The following is a 14,123-nucleotide window of genomic DNA, read 5'->3' on the forward strand; positions in this document are numbered from 1 at the left end:
GAAATGATCGTTTGAAATCATATAAGATTGTGAAGGCAATGTAAAACCAATCTTTGTTTGAATTCCCAACAGACTTGTACCGAGGAAGATTTTACCTCCGGTGGATTCTGCTACAGTGCTTCACAAGCTGCTAAAAATGCTGTAAGGTTTGCTTCATTTTGACTTGGTTGAACTATATATAAATTCAGTGACACCTGTATGGACTCAACTTGCAAAATCCTACAGGTACCATAAGTACCTATATAATTAAAATCTGTGGGATCGCACAACTACCTTAGGCTCCATTGAAATTCAGATTTTGGTCCTAATAATGTTGGGAAATCAGAAAAATTGACGATGCATTATAACAGGCATTTACATTGATAGTAATTGAAAGAGAAAAAGATATATTGAGATCAAAAGGATTTCATGCTTTCAAAATTACTTAAATTTTAAATCTCTCTGATTTTGATTAAGATTTTCTGCAATTTCCCCTTGCTGATTCTAGGAATTATCAACTTCCAATAATCTTTCTGTATTCAAGAAACTTAACCTGTTGCTACTTTAGCATTGAGTGTTGCTATTTTAGAGCTGAGTATATAATCAGTCAATAGGGGCATAATAGAAGTGCAAACTAACTCTGTAAATGTAGAGCATCCCTCATTGCATCTTCCTTGATGAGGGCCAACCTTCCCCAAACAACTGTACCTGAATAACACACAATTCACAACCACTGGGTGAAAAGTAAATGTTAATGCTTGTGCACTATATGCTTGTACTCTGTTTTAACTCTTTAATAACTATGGTAAGAAGAAAAATAACGTTCAATGCTAACCTGCCCTATGTGCCTTTTTATTCCTTAGTACCTCTATGCAGGGGAACATCTAGATATCAAGGAGATTATGAACACATGGACACTTCAGCAAGGAATACCGGTGATAATTGTCGAGCATAATGGAAGTTCAATCAGGCTACAACAAGAGCGCTTTCTTAAGGGAGTGTTCCCAGAGGACCCCACCTGGGCCTCACTGCAATCTGGGTACTTGTATTTCAGTTATGTTCTGATCACAAAAGAAGAAGATTAATATGTGTTGGCTGCTCGAGGAACTTCGGCTCAGAATTGATGAGCTGGAGACCGAGCTGCACACACTGCGGCACATCAGGGAGGGGGAAAATTACCTGGACGCTTTGTTTCAGGAGGCAGTCACACCTGGTAGAATAAGTACTGATAATTCGGACAGTAGTCAGGGACAGAGTGGTGTGACTGCAAGGGAGGCAGGTAGGGGGCTCCTGAGTTGAGGAGCCTCCGCCCTTGACCTTGTCCAACAGGTATGAGGTACTTGCTCCCTGTGTGGATGAAGAAGAGGGCTGTAGGGAGGATGCGTTGACTGACCTCTGCACCGTGGTACAGGAAGCCATTCTAGAGAGGGGAGCAAAACGACAAGTGGTAGTTGTAGGGGATTCTATAATTAGGGGGATTGATGGCATCCTTTGTAAACTAGATCGTGAGTCCCGCATGGTATGTTGCCTGCCCGGTGCCAGGGTGAGGGACATCTCTGATCGGCTTGAAAGGATTTTGAAGAGGGAGGGGAGGATCCAGTTGTTGTGGTCCACGTTGGGACTAACAACATAGGTAAGACTAGGAAAGAGGACCTGTTTGGGGATTATCAAACACTAGGGACTAAATTAAAGAACAGGTCCTCCAGGGTTATAATCTCTGGATTACTACCCGAGCCACGTGCCAATTGGCATAGGGTTGAGAAAATTAGGGAAGCTAACACGTGGCTCAAGGAGTGGTGCGGGAAAGAGGGATCCCATTTCATGGGGCATTGGCATCAGTACTGGGGCAGGAGGGACCTGTACCGTTGGGACGGTCTTCACCTGAACCATTCTGGGACCAGTGTTCTAGCGAATAGGATAAATAGGTTGGTCACAAGGACTTTAAACTAGCAAGTTGGGGGGAAGGGAAGGGTAAAGCTATGGACAGTATAATGGTTAATGGAGAGCAAGGCAGCAGGTTACGTGGCAGGTTATTATGTAGAGATATGGGTTCAAAGACAAGGAAAATTAGGAGAAAGGGTAAGAGGAAAAATAATTTGTGAAAAGTTACTGATCAAGGTGTTAGGATTCATAACAAAGACATAAAAAACAGCGTAAGTGTACTTTACCTGAATGCTCGTAGTATACGGAATACGGTGAATGAGTTGATGGTGCAAATCATCGTGAATGACTATGATTTAGTGGCCATTACTGAAACATGGTTAAAGGATGGTCATGACTGGGAGTTAAATATCCAAGGGTATCAAACTATACGAAAGGATAGAATGGACTGTAAGGGCGGTGGTGTAGCTTTGTTGTTTAAGGATGGCATCCGGGCAATAGTAAGGGATGATATTGGTGCTTTGGAGGACAAGGTTGAATCAATTTGGGTGGAAATCAGGAATAGTAAGGCAAAAAGGTCACTGATAGGAGTAGTCTATAGGCCACCAAATAGTAACAGTAGGGCAGGCAATAAGCAAAGAAATAACGGATGCATGTAGAAATGGTACAGAGGTTATCATGGGGGATTTTAATCTACATGTCGATTGGTTTAACCAGGTTGGTAAAGGCAGCCTTGAGGAGGAGTTTATAGAATGTGTCCGGGATAATTTCCTGGAACAGTATGTAATGGAACCTACAAGGGAACAAGTGGTCCTAGATCTGGTCTTGTGTAATGAGGCAGGATTGATTAATGATCTCATAGTTCGGGTTCCTCTTGGAAGGAGCGACCACAATATGGTGGAATTTAAAATACAGTTGGAGGTAAGGTTGGAGTCCCAGACAAGGTAAAATCAGACACTAGTGTTTTGTGCTTAAACAAAGGCGATTACAATGGGATGAGAGAAGAACTAGCTAAGGTAGACTGGGAGCAAAGACTTCATGGTGAAGCAGTTGAGGAACAGTGGAGAACCTTCCGAGCGATCTTTCAAAGTGTTCAGAAAAGATTCATACCGACAAAAAAGAAAGACGGTAGAAAGGGGAAAAATCGACCGTGGATGTCTAAGGAGGTGAGGGAGAGTATCAAATTGAAGGAAAAAACATACAAAGTGGCAAAAATTAGTGGGAGACTAGAGGACTGGGAAGTCTTTAGGGGACAACAGAAAGCTACTAAAAAAGCTATAAAGAAGAGTAAGGTAGACTATGAAAGTAAACTGGCTCAGAACATAAAAGATAGTAAAAGCTTCTACAAATATATAAGACAAAAAAGAGTGGCTAAGGTAAATATTGGTCCTTTGGAAGATGAGAAGGGAGATTTAATAATAGGAGACGGGGAAATGGCTGAGGAGCTGAACAGGTTTTTTGGATCAGTCTTCACAATGGAAGACACAAATAACATGCCAGTGACTGATGGAAATAAAGATATGATAGGTGAGGACCTTGAGATGATTGTAATCACTAAGGGGGCAGTCTTGGGAAAGCTAATGGGGCTAAAGGTAGACAAATCTCCTGGCCCTGATGGGATGCATCCCAGAGTGTTAAAAGAGATGGCTAGGGAAATTGTAAACGCACTAGTGATAATTTATCAAAATTCACTAGACTCTGGGGTGGTCCCAGAGGATTGGAAAGTAGCAAACGTGACACCACTGTTTAAAAAAGGAGGTCGGCAGAAAGCGGATAATTATAGGCCGGTAAGCTTAACTTCGGTTGTAGGGAAAATGCTGGAATCTATCATTAAGGAGGAAATAGCGGGGCACCTGGAGGGAAATTGTCCCATTGGGCAGACGCAGCATGGGTTCACAAAGGGTAGGTCGTGTCTGACTAATTTGGTAGAATATTTTGAGGACGTTACCAGTGCAGTAGATAATGGGGAGTCAATGGATGTGGTATATCTGGATTTCCAGAAAGCTTTTGACAAGGTGCCACACAAAAGGTTGCTGCATAAACTAAAGATGCATGGCATTGAGGGTAAAGTGGTAACATGGGTAGAGGATTGGTTAACTAACAGAAAGCAGAGAGTGGGGATAAATGGATGTTTCTCTGGTTGGCAACCTGTAACTAGTGGGGTCCTTCAAGGATCAGTGTTGGGCCCGCAATTGTTCACAATTTACATAGATGATTTGGAGTTGGGGACCAAGTGCAATGTGTCAAAGTTTGCAGACGACACTAAGATGAGTGGTAAAGCAAAAAGTGCAGAGGATACCGGAAGTCTGCAGAAGGATTTGGATAGGTTAGGTGAATGGGCTAGGGTCTGGCAGATGGAATTCAATGTTGCCAAGTGTGAGGCTATCCATTTTGGGAGGAATAACAGCAGAATGGATTATTATTTAAACGGTAAGATGTTAAAACATGCTGCTGTGCAGAGGGACCTGGGTGTGCTGGTGCACAAGTCGCAAAAAGTTGGTGTGCAGGTGATTAAGAAGGCTAATCGAGTTTTGTCTTTCATTGCTAGAGGGATGGAGTCAAGACTAGGGAGGTTATGCTGCAATTGTATCGGGTGTTGGTGAGGCCACATCTGGAGTATTGTGTTCAGTTTTGGCCTCCTTACCTGAGAAAGGACATATTGGCACTGGAGGGAGTGCAGAGGAGATTTACTAAGTTGATCCCAGAGTTTAAAAAAAAAAAAATTTTTATTAAAGGTTTTCATAAAATATCAATAACAAAATGAGAAAGAAAAAAGAACCCAACAGGGTTAAGTACAAAACACAATCTAAAAAAGCAACCCCCCAACCCCTCCCCCCCCTGTACATAAATAATAAATTAACATTAACACCCCGACTTAACACAACAGGTGTATTCACCCCCTCAGACCCTCCAGTGGTTGATCCCAGAGTTGAGGGGATTAGATTATGACGAGAGGTTGAGTAGACTGGGACTGTACTCATTGGTGAGTCGAAGGATGCGGGGGGATCTTATTGAAACATATAAAATTATGAAGGGAATAGATAGGATAGATGCGGGCAGGTTGTTTCCACTGGTCGGGGAAAGCAGAACTAGGGGGCATAGCCTCAAAATAAGGGGAAGTAGATTTAAGACCGAGTTTAGGAGGAACTTCTTCACCCAAAGGGTTGTGAATCTCTGGAATTCCTTGCCCAGTGAAGCAGTTGAGGCTCCTTCTTTAAACGTTTTTAAGAAAAAGGTAGATACCTTTCTAAAGAATAAAGGGATTCGGGGATCTGGTGTACGGGCCGGAGAGTGGAGCTGAGTCCACAAAGATCAGCTATGATCTCATTAAATGGCGGAGCAGGCTCGAGGGGCCAGATGGCCTACTCCTGTTCCTAGTTCTTATGTTCTTGTGTTGTATAAATAAAGTTTTATGTGCAATCTGCAACACTGTGAGAATCAAAAACATTTTTTTCACCGTTTTTGCAGTTATCTGTGGCATGTCCCACTAACTTATATCACAAGCAGTTCCAAGACTATTGGTAGACACCTACTGAAAACAAAATCAGGTAAGAATGCAATATGTTGCTGGTTATCAATAAAATAGCCCCATCTCAAAAATAAATAACTTTAATCCTTAAGATAGGAGTTTTTAATGAAATCTATCTTGATGTGAACATAACTTAAACTTCCCCTAGATAGTATTTAAAATATCACTGTAACACTGTAATTTGGTTTTAGTATATGCTGCTCATAACACAATGCACAACATAATTACACGGTAGCGTAAGCTATCATTTACATTTGAAAATAAAATGCCACCTGTTCCCACTGAAATGTCTTGTTCTCAGATTACTGTATATTTGGCAGATTGATTTTGGACTGTTAATGACTCAAGGAGTTGTTTCAAGTTACTGACAAAGCACCTAGCCTGGACCGACACTTTAGTAAGAAGTGCTGCCCTGTCAGGAGTTACCACCTTAATTTGAGATGTTAAAGTGAATAAGGATCTACTTGTTTAGGTGCACATAAAATATCCCAGGATAGGGCATTCCCCTGCTGTGACTCTAACACCAAATGAAAATGGGTTAAGTGGTCATGAATTCATTGTGTCCAGGGCTTTGCTATCATTAAATTGGCTTCTGTGTTCATCTACATAACCAGTCCATTACGTGTAAAGAACAGGACCGTTCAAGGGCATGAAGAGGCATTGTGTAATTGCAAGTTTGTTCATTGATCATTTGCCATTCTGACATTGTTTGACTCACTCTATCACCCATTCCCAGAAGGGGAAAGGATGGAATCTAACCCACTGCACTTTTACTGTATCAGCATAATCATAATGCGCTGAGTGGCGGCCTTCTGTACAATAATTCCTTCTGCATTTCTATGTTTTATCAATCAGTTGTGTGTGTTTAGCTTCATTAACTCGATCTTGCTTCAACCAGATCATATTGAACTAGGTGGAGAAGCTCAGTGGGTAAAATTTAATGTGGACATGGATGGATATTACATAGTACATTATAAGAATACTGGATGGGACGCTCTGATTAATCTGTTGGAGCAGAACCACACACTTCTGGGTCCGAAGGATCGAGCAAATCTGATTCATAACGCTTTCCAACTTGTCAGGTACTGTGGGATGTTGCTATTACTGTATTTGTCATTTATTGAAATCACAAATTGCATGGGTCAGGATACGTGACTCGAATTGTGTCTGTAGGTGGTGCTGTGAAGTCTGCCACCTTGTAGGTGAGAAACAATGTGGCATGGTTTTTATGACGGCCCAGTTCTGCCTCTAAAATAATCTTAGGTCTGCCTGCGAATTGTTTTCCAATCTGTTCGAGTGTTCCCAGCCCCCGGGAACACACAGGAACAATTTTTAAGAAGATTTTTTAAAAACCTGTTTTTATTAAGGTATATATAAGGTATGTATATATATATTTATATAGACACACATCAAACACAACCAAAACCAAAAAGAGAACAAACAGGAAATCTTATCACAAATAAACAACCAACACCCCTGCACCCCACCCTCCATGCTGTAATCCGACTCCCCCCCCCCCCCCCCCCCTGCTGACTTAACTACCCTGAAAGAAATCAATAAACGGTTTCCATCTCCAGGCAAAATCCTCCACGGACCCTCTCAAGGTGAACATGATCTTTTCCATTCTGAGGAACTCCGCGAGGTCACTCACCCACACACCCCGGTTCGGCGGCCCGGAGACCCTCCATCCCAATAAGATGCGTCTCCAGGTTACCAAAGAGGCAAAGGTCAGAACATCAGCCTCTCTCACCCCCTGGACTCCCAGGCCTTCTGACACTCCAAGAATTGCCACTTCTGGACTCGGGACCACCTTCACCCTCAGCACCTCAGACATCACATCAGCGAATCTCCACCAGAAGCCCTGCAGCTTCGGACAGGTGGACATGGTTTGGAGGCCCCCCGTGCACCGCCCACACTATCCTCCACCCCCTCAAAAAACCTATTCATTCTGGCCACTGTCATATGCGCTCTGTGAACTACTTTAAATTGGATGAGGCTAAGTCTTGTGCACAAAGAGGATGCATTCACCCTTCTCAGAATCTCCTCCCACAACCCAGCCTCCAACACTCTTCCCCAGCTCTTCCTCCCACTTCCGCTGAACTTCACTTATCGGGGCACCCTCCCAGTTCATTAACTCTTTATAAATCTCCGACACACTGCCCTCACCAACCCCTGCTTTTGACACCACCTGGGCATGCAGCCCCAGGGGCGGCAGGTCAGGAAAGGACGGTACCTGTTTCCTCACATAGTCCCGAAGATGTAAGTACCGGCACCCATTCCCGCTGGGTAGCTCATACTCCTCTACCAATCCCCCCCCCCAGCTCGAAAAGCTGCCCCCCACAAACAGGCCCCCTAACTGCCCATTCCCCGCCCGCCGCCACCCCCCAAAAACCCTGTATCCAGCCTAAGATGATTCCCCTCCCCCACCTGCACCCCTACCAAGCAACACTGCAACAAGGAAAGGAAAGGTGCACTTGACCTCAAACGTGACAAAACATCTCGATGGAGAAAAGTTCTCCAACAACTAACAAAAACAAAGATCCAAGAAAAAACGGACTGAAATATCACCCATATCGTCACATCTCCTCCACAGTTCAATGTCCTCCTTCCCCTGTTAGTCCATTGTCCCTTACAAACTCCATTGCCTCCTCTGGTGTTCCAAAATAGTGCTCTTGACTATTAAAAGTTACCCAGAGGTGGGCCGGGTACAACGTCCCATACTTCACCCTCTTTTTGAAGAGGGCAGCCTTCACCTGATTAAACCCCGCTCTCCTCTTTGCCAGGTCCGCACCCTAGTCCTGGTACACCCGAAGCTCGCTCCCCTCCAAGATGCACCTCCTCGTCCATCTCAGTATCTTCTCCTTGTCCAGGAACTGGTGAAGACGCACCACCATCGCTCTTGGTGGCTCATTCGCCTGCGGCTTCCTCATCAGTGCCCTGTGCACTCGGTCGACTTCCAGGGGTCAGTTGAAGGCCCCCTCCCCCACCGCCTCCTCCACTGGCCTGGCCCTGGGACTCCAGCCTCTGCTCCACCAGCCTCTGCTCCACCTGGTCAATTCCTGCTTTTAATGGCTCTACCGCCTTGGCTAGATTCTCCTGGGTGGCTCGATTCTCCTGGGCCTCCTTCCTTTGTTGGCTAAACTTTTCAGTTAGAAAGTCCACAAATTGCTCCGTCAACCATTGGGCAGGCAAGGCAGACCCTTTACCCATTTTGTCCTGCGGCACACAAAAATTCCATTGCTCCAACTGCTCCCTTTTTCTCGACCCACTTCTGGTCCATCCACCAGCCCTACCAGTGGAGTCAAACTTTTCTCCAGCCAGTTCTAAACCTCTTTTCAACAAAGCATCCACCCTACAAATGAGGAAAAGGTCCAAAAAAACCACCCTCGAGCGGGAGATGCCAAATGCGCGACCACTCACACCATGGCCGCCACCTGAAGTCCAATTTTTAAGAAGAATTAACCTAATTGAGAACTGTGACTCTGCATGCCTGCTCTACCACAGATAATTAGCCAGCTGCTTCCATCCCACTCACTACTTCCGAGTCCAGTGTCACCTGTCCTTGTTTGCAACAATCTTCCATTTCTTTAGCTTTGCGTCCAATTAAATTGGTGATAGACTAGGTAAGTGAGTGGGGCCAACCAGTTAAAATGATCACCTCAGCTGTTCCTTGGCCTATTTAACTGTTGGGAAGAGCTCTTAGAGTTTTGAAGAAGTCATTCGGACTTGAAACATTAACTGTCTTTCTCTTGCCAAGATGCTGTCAGACCTGCTGAGTTTTTCCAGCATTTTCTCTTTTTTATTCCAAATTTCCAGCATCCACAGTGCTTTTACCTCACAGAGGCTTCATTTATTTTTGAAATATTAGCCATCAGTTGGTGTGGGGGATATGGAGAGCGACCCTGATGTTTCTCTCCTCTTCTAGACTTGTAGTACTAGTCTAATTGATTGCAATAGTTCAGTCACATCCTCCTAAGCTTCAGATCTACTTTGGCAATTTTAGGTTTCCTCCCTTCCAAGGTCACTTTGATTGTGCTCAACATTCCCCAGTAACCAGGCTGATGCCATATATTTTGCTTTGCTTCAACTTTCTCTTTCTCCTCCTTGCCTCAGTAAGACTAGCTCCAACTTACCGCTCCCCAGCCTCTAAGTCTGTTCCGACCAAATAGCTTTTGATTGACCATTGACAACCACTGAGAACTGAATTCCAAGTCATTCTATTGGTGCGAACCATAATTTGACATAACAAAGTGCATTTTGTATGGGTGAGACTAGTTCACATTTATTGTAGAGGTACTTGTCATTAGTATTTAAACTGGAAATATCTATTCATGAAAACCATGAAATAAAATAATTTGCTTGAGGTTAAATGTGTTATTTTAGAGATTTACAAAATACATAGGTCTTATATATTATAACTCTTTGATACTTACATAAGAATCATTGCACTAACCTGTTCTTCATCACCTGTATTCACTTTATAACTACTACCAAGGGTCAGACTTGGCTCAATTAGAGCATGTCCACCATTGTGGCATTAGGTTGAAAGTTCAAGTCCTAGATGTACTGTCAGAGCTGCCATCTTTTGGAGGTAACACAAGATGCTTTTCAGGTAGATGTAAAAAAAAAAAATTCATGGTGATTTTTGAAGAAGACAAAGAGTGTTCTTCCTAGTGCCTTTGTCAATATTTATCCCTCAACCAACACAGTCAAAACAGATTATTTGGTCATCATCACATTGCTGTTTCTGGGATCTTGTTTTGTGCAAATTGGCTGCATTCACAACAGTGACTATACTTCAAAAGTACTTCTTTCGGTAAAATGTGATTTGGGACACCCGCAAAGGCCTAAATGTGAATTCTTTCTTTTTTTCTCTCGCTCATTAAACTAACATATTTGTGGTCCACAACCAAATTCTGATTTATTAAGTCATGAGAACAACAGACCAAAAATATGAAAAAGCTTTATAAAACGTATGAAAATTGGCACCTAAGTTTCCTGTTTAATAGTTTGCCTAGAAAATAAATGGGAATTGTTGATTTATTTTAAAAAATAAAATACCCAATTCTTTTTTTCCAATTAAGGGGCAATTTAGCATGGCCAATCTACCTATCTTGCACATCTTTGGGTTGTGGAGGTGAGACGCACGCAGACACAGGGCGAATGTGCAAACTCCACATGGACAGAATTGGTTTATTTCTGGTTGCTTGCCAACTGAGCATGAATGAGACACAAGTAATACTAATTGCGTCTTATCTTGAACTCTGTATCCAATCCCCTCCATTTTTGCGCAATTTGTTTGCTCACTTAATCTATACACATTTGTAGATTTAATATCCTTTCAATTGCCAAGGACATTTGCTTGAACTCCATTTAGTACATGAAAATAAAATAAAACAAAAATACATAAAAGGGCAACACAAGGTCCACAATGTAAATACATAGACACCGGCATCGGGTGAATCATACAGGAGTGTGGTGTTAACCAGATCCGTCCATAAGGGGATCGTTTTGGAGTCTGGTAAGAGCGGGGAAGAAGCAACATTGTCCAGCAATATTGTCAATATAGTCCATCTCTCTGTAAAAAAATATTTTTATAAACAAATTTTCCAATATAACGGGCTGGATTCTCCGCTCCCCAACACAGAAATCGCATTTGGCGAAGGGGCAGAGAATCCGTTTTGATGTCTATATCTGGAACAACGCCGGTTTTTGTACTCTCTGCGCACTGAAAAGTGGTGTACTCTACGGCCGCGGCGATTAGCCACGGCCTCAGGCCATTTCCTGAGGCCCGCCCCGCGAAACTCCGTCCCCGACTGGCCGAGTTCTCAACGGCATGGGTTACGTGTGCTCACACCGTCCGGGAACCTCGCATGGAGGCTGCGGACTCAGTCCGGCGTCGCCACAGTCGGGGCAGGGCCATCCGTGGGCAGGGGGGGGGCTTCATTTGGGGCTGCGGGTACTGTGGGCGGGCGGTCCGGGGCGCGCAAGTGGCTGAAGGGGGGCACTACTTTTGGGGTCTGCGTCTGCAGGCTGAGTCTGCCATGAAGCACGGCGCGGCCGCTGCAGGCCGCCACCGTGTGCATGTACGACCACGGAACCGGAAATGCTCAGGGGTGTATCGGCAGTTCGAGCTGCAAGCTCTACGCTGCCTCCCTGGCGTAAAAGACCACTGTGTGGATTTAGTCTCCAAAGTGGAGAATCCAGCCCAACAACTTTACATCCATATACGTACAAAAGTTAATAATATTTCAACCCATCCACCCCCCCACCAACCCAAACAAAAACAGCAACCAATCGCCAGATTCAAAAACAGCTTCTAGATTCAAAAACAGCTTCTTCCCTGCTCTTACCAGACTCCTAAAAGACCCCCTTATGGACGGATCTGATTAATACTACACTCCTGTATGCTTCATCCGATGCCGGTGTCTATGTATTTACATTGTGGCCCTTGTGTTGCCCTTTTATGTATTTTCGTTTTATTTTATTTTATTTTCATGTACTAAATGATCTGTTTGAGCTGCTCGCTGAAAGATACTTTTCACTGTACCTCGGTACATGTGACAACAAACAAATCCAATATCCTCCCCCGCCCATCCTCACATCTGATGGTGACCAACTCCCTAAAATAGTAAATAAATGGCTGCCACCTCAGGTAGAACCTTGTTGCGATGCTTTCATTGCTTACTTGATTTTTTTCCAAGTACAAAAGCTCAATTAGATCGCTTAACCACGTTCGGGCACTGGTTGGGGCAGAACACTTCCAACCAAACAAAAGTTGACTTTGGGTTGATAAGCAAGCGAAGGCAAAAGCATCCACCTTTGCCCCTGTCTGCAACTTCTGAGACCCCATAAATAGCCACCTGAAATCGACCCCAACAATTCTTGACATGGTGCTGAAGAAGGAGATCCAGAAGCTATCAAGCTTGGAGCAGGACCAGAACACGTGTGTATAGTGTGCTGGGCCCTAAGAGCATCGCTAGCACCGAAACTATACATCCGCGAAAAACCCACTCATTCGTGGCCTAGTCAAATGTGCCCTCTGCATCACCTTTATTTGAATCAGGCTAAGCCTAGTGCATGAGGAGGTAGAGTTGACTCTATATAGCGCCTCCCTCCATACCGCTCTCTCAAACTTCGGACCCAACTCCTCCTCCCATTTAATTTTAATCTTGTCCAATAGGACCTGCTCCATTGACACCAGCTGACCATAGATCTCCAACACCCTTGATCTCCCCTATGTCAACTACTGAGAGAACTCTATCCATCAATGGGGGGGGGGGAGGCAATGAAGCGGTCTCCTTGGGAACAACGTCTTGCTCCTGGTAGTACTGAAACTGGTTACTTCTTTGGAGCTTGTTCATCTCCCGCCACTCCTTAAAACTAGCGAACTTACCACCAACAAACAAGTTACCAAACTGCTCTGCTCTAACCCCTCCTCACCCCAAGTTCCGAAGGACGAATCCAAAACCATCGGCACAAAACAATGGTTTCCAAAAATTGGGGCCAGCACTGACATAGCACCCACTTTAGGTGCTGGTTTAGCACAGGGCTAAATAGCTGGCTTTTAAAGCATTCCAAGGCAGGCCAGCAGCACGGATTCAATTTCCGTACCAGCCTCCCCGAACAGGCGACTAGGGGCTTTTCACAGTAACTTCATTTGAAGCCTACTTGTGACAATAAGCAATTTTCATTTCATTTTCATTCCATTAAAGTGCTGTCGAAACTTTCCCCATATTTTCAAGATAGCTACCACCACCAGATTGGCAGTCCATTTCATCAGAGAAAATGGAAGGGGAGCTGTGACCAATGCTCTCAAAGTGGTGTCTTTACAGTCGTTCCAGTCCCTCGCCCTCACATGGACTCTGTCCCTCCAGACCACCACCACACTGTTTCAATGTTTGCCGCCCAATAGTAGTATAATAGGCTGACAACGCTAGGCTCCGTGACTGCTATACCTTTGTAAAAAAAAACCTAGGGACCCATGGGCTCCTGCCTGCCCAAATAAAAGACAAGATAATCTTACTGACTCCTGCAAAGAAAGATTTCAAAAGGAAAACTGGAAGGCACTGAAACAAAAATAGAAATTTTGGGAGGACTAAAATTTCCCTGCCATCGTCAGCAGGAGTTTATCCCATCCCTTTAGGTCCTCCTTCACTGCTTTAACCAGGTCCCTAAAATTTAACTTCTGTAGCAAGTCCCAGTCATGGGACACCCGGACTCCCAGATAATGAAAACTGGATCTGGCCAAGCGAAAAGGCAACTTCCCCAGGTCGGCTCCCCTCCCTAAGCGATTATTACCCAAGTTCAATTTGTACCCCAAAAAGGAACCAAACCACTCAAATAGCTTCACTATCTCCGCTGCATCGAAGAGAGGGTCCATCACATACAGCAACAGGTCGTCCACATATATGGACACCCTATACTCCCTCCAACCTCCCTCTATCCCCTTCCACTTTGTGGATGACCTCAGTGCTACAGCTAGAGACTCAATTGAAAAGGCAAACAATAGTGGGGACAGCGGACACCCTGTCTCGTGCCTCTCAGTTGGAAGTATTTTGAATTTAAAGCGTTTGTGTGGATGCTCGCGGTGGGACCCCTCCGCAAGAGCCGGATCCAAGATATGAATCTAGGCCCAAAGCCAAACCTCCCCAAAACCTCAAACAAATAGCCCCTATTCACCCTGTCAAACACCTTCTCCACATCTAATGAGATAATCACCTCCATTTCAGGG

At 44.4% G+C, this 14,123-nt stretch overlaps 1 protein-coding gene across 2 annotated transcripts in view; it reads left to right on the plus strand.

Moving 5' to 3' along the window:
• The window catches only part of erap2 (endoplasmic reticulum aminopeptidase 2), a 105,337-nt gene that overhangs the window by 53,671 nt on the left and 37,543 nt on the right, over nucleotides 1-14,123 (plus strand). For both annotated transcript variants that reach the window (XM_072516345.1, XM_072516344.1), the window contains exons 10-13: nucleotides 73-141; nucleotides 843-1,018; nucleotides 5,329-5,408; nucleotides 6,288-6,471. In XM_072516345.1, coding sequence (XP_072372446.1) covers nucleotides 73-141; nucleotides 843-1,018; nucleotides 5,329-5,408; nucleotides 6,288-6,471 — 509 coding nt within the window. The remainder of the gene's footprint in view (nucleotides 1-72; nucleotides 142-842; nucleotides 1,019-5,328; nucleotides 5,409-6,287; nucleotides 6,472-14,123) is intronic.

This window comes from Scyliorhinus torazame, chromosome 9, assembly GCF_047496885.1.
Source record: "Scyliorhinus torazame isolate Kashiwa2021f chromosome 9, sScyTor2.1, whole genome shotgun sequence".
In the NCBI taxonomy this organism is placed as follows: Eukaryota; Metazoa; Chordata; class Chondrichthyes; order Carcharhiniformes; family Scyliorhinidae; genus Scyliorhinus; species Scyliorhinus torazame.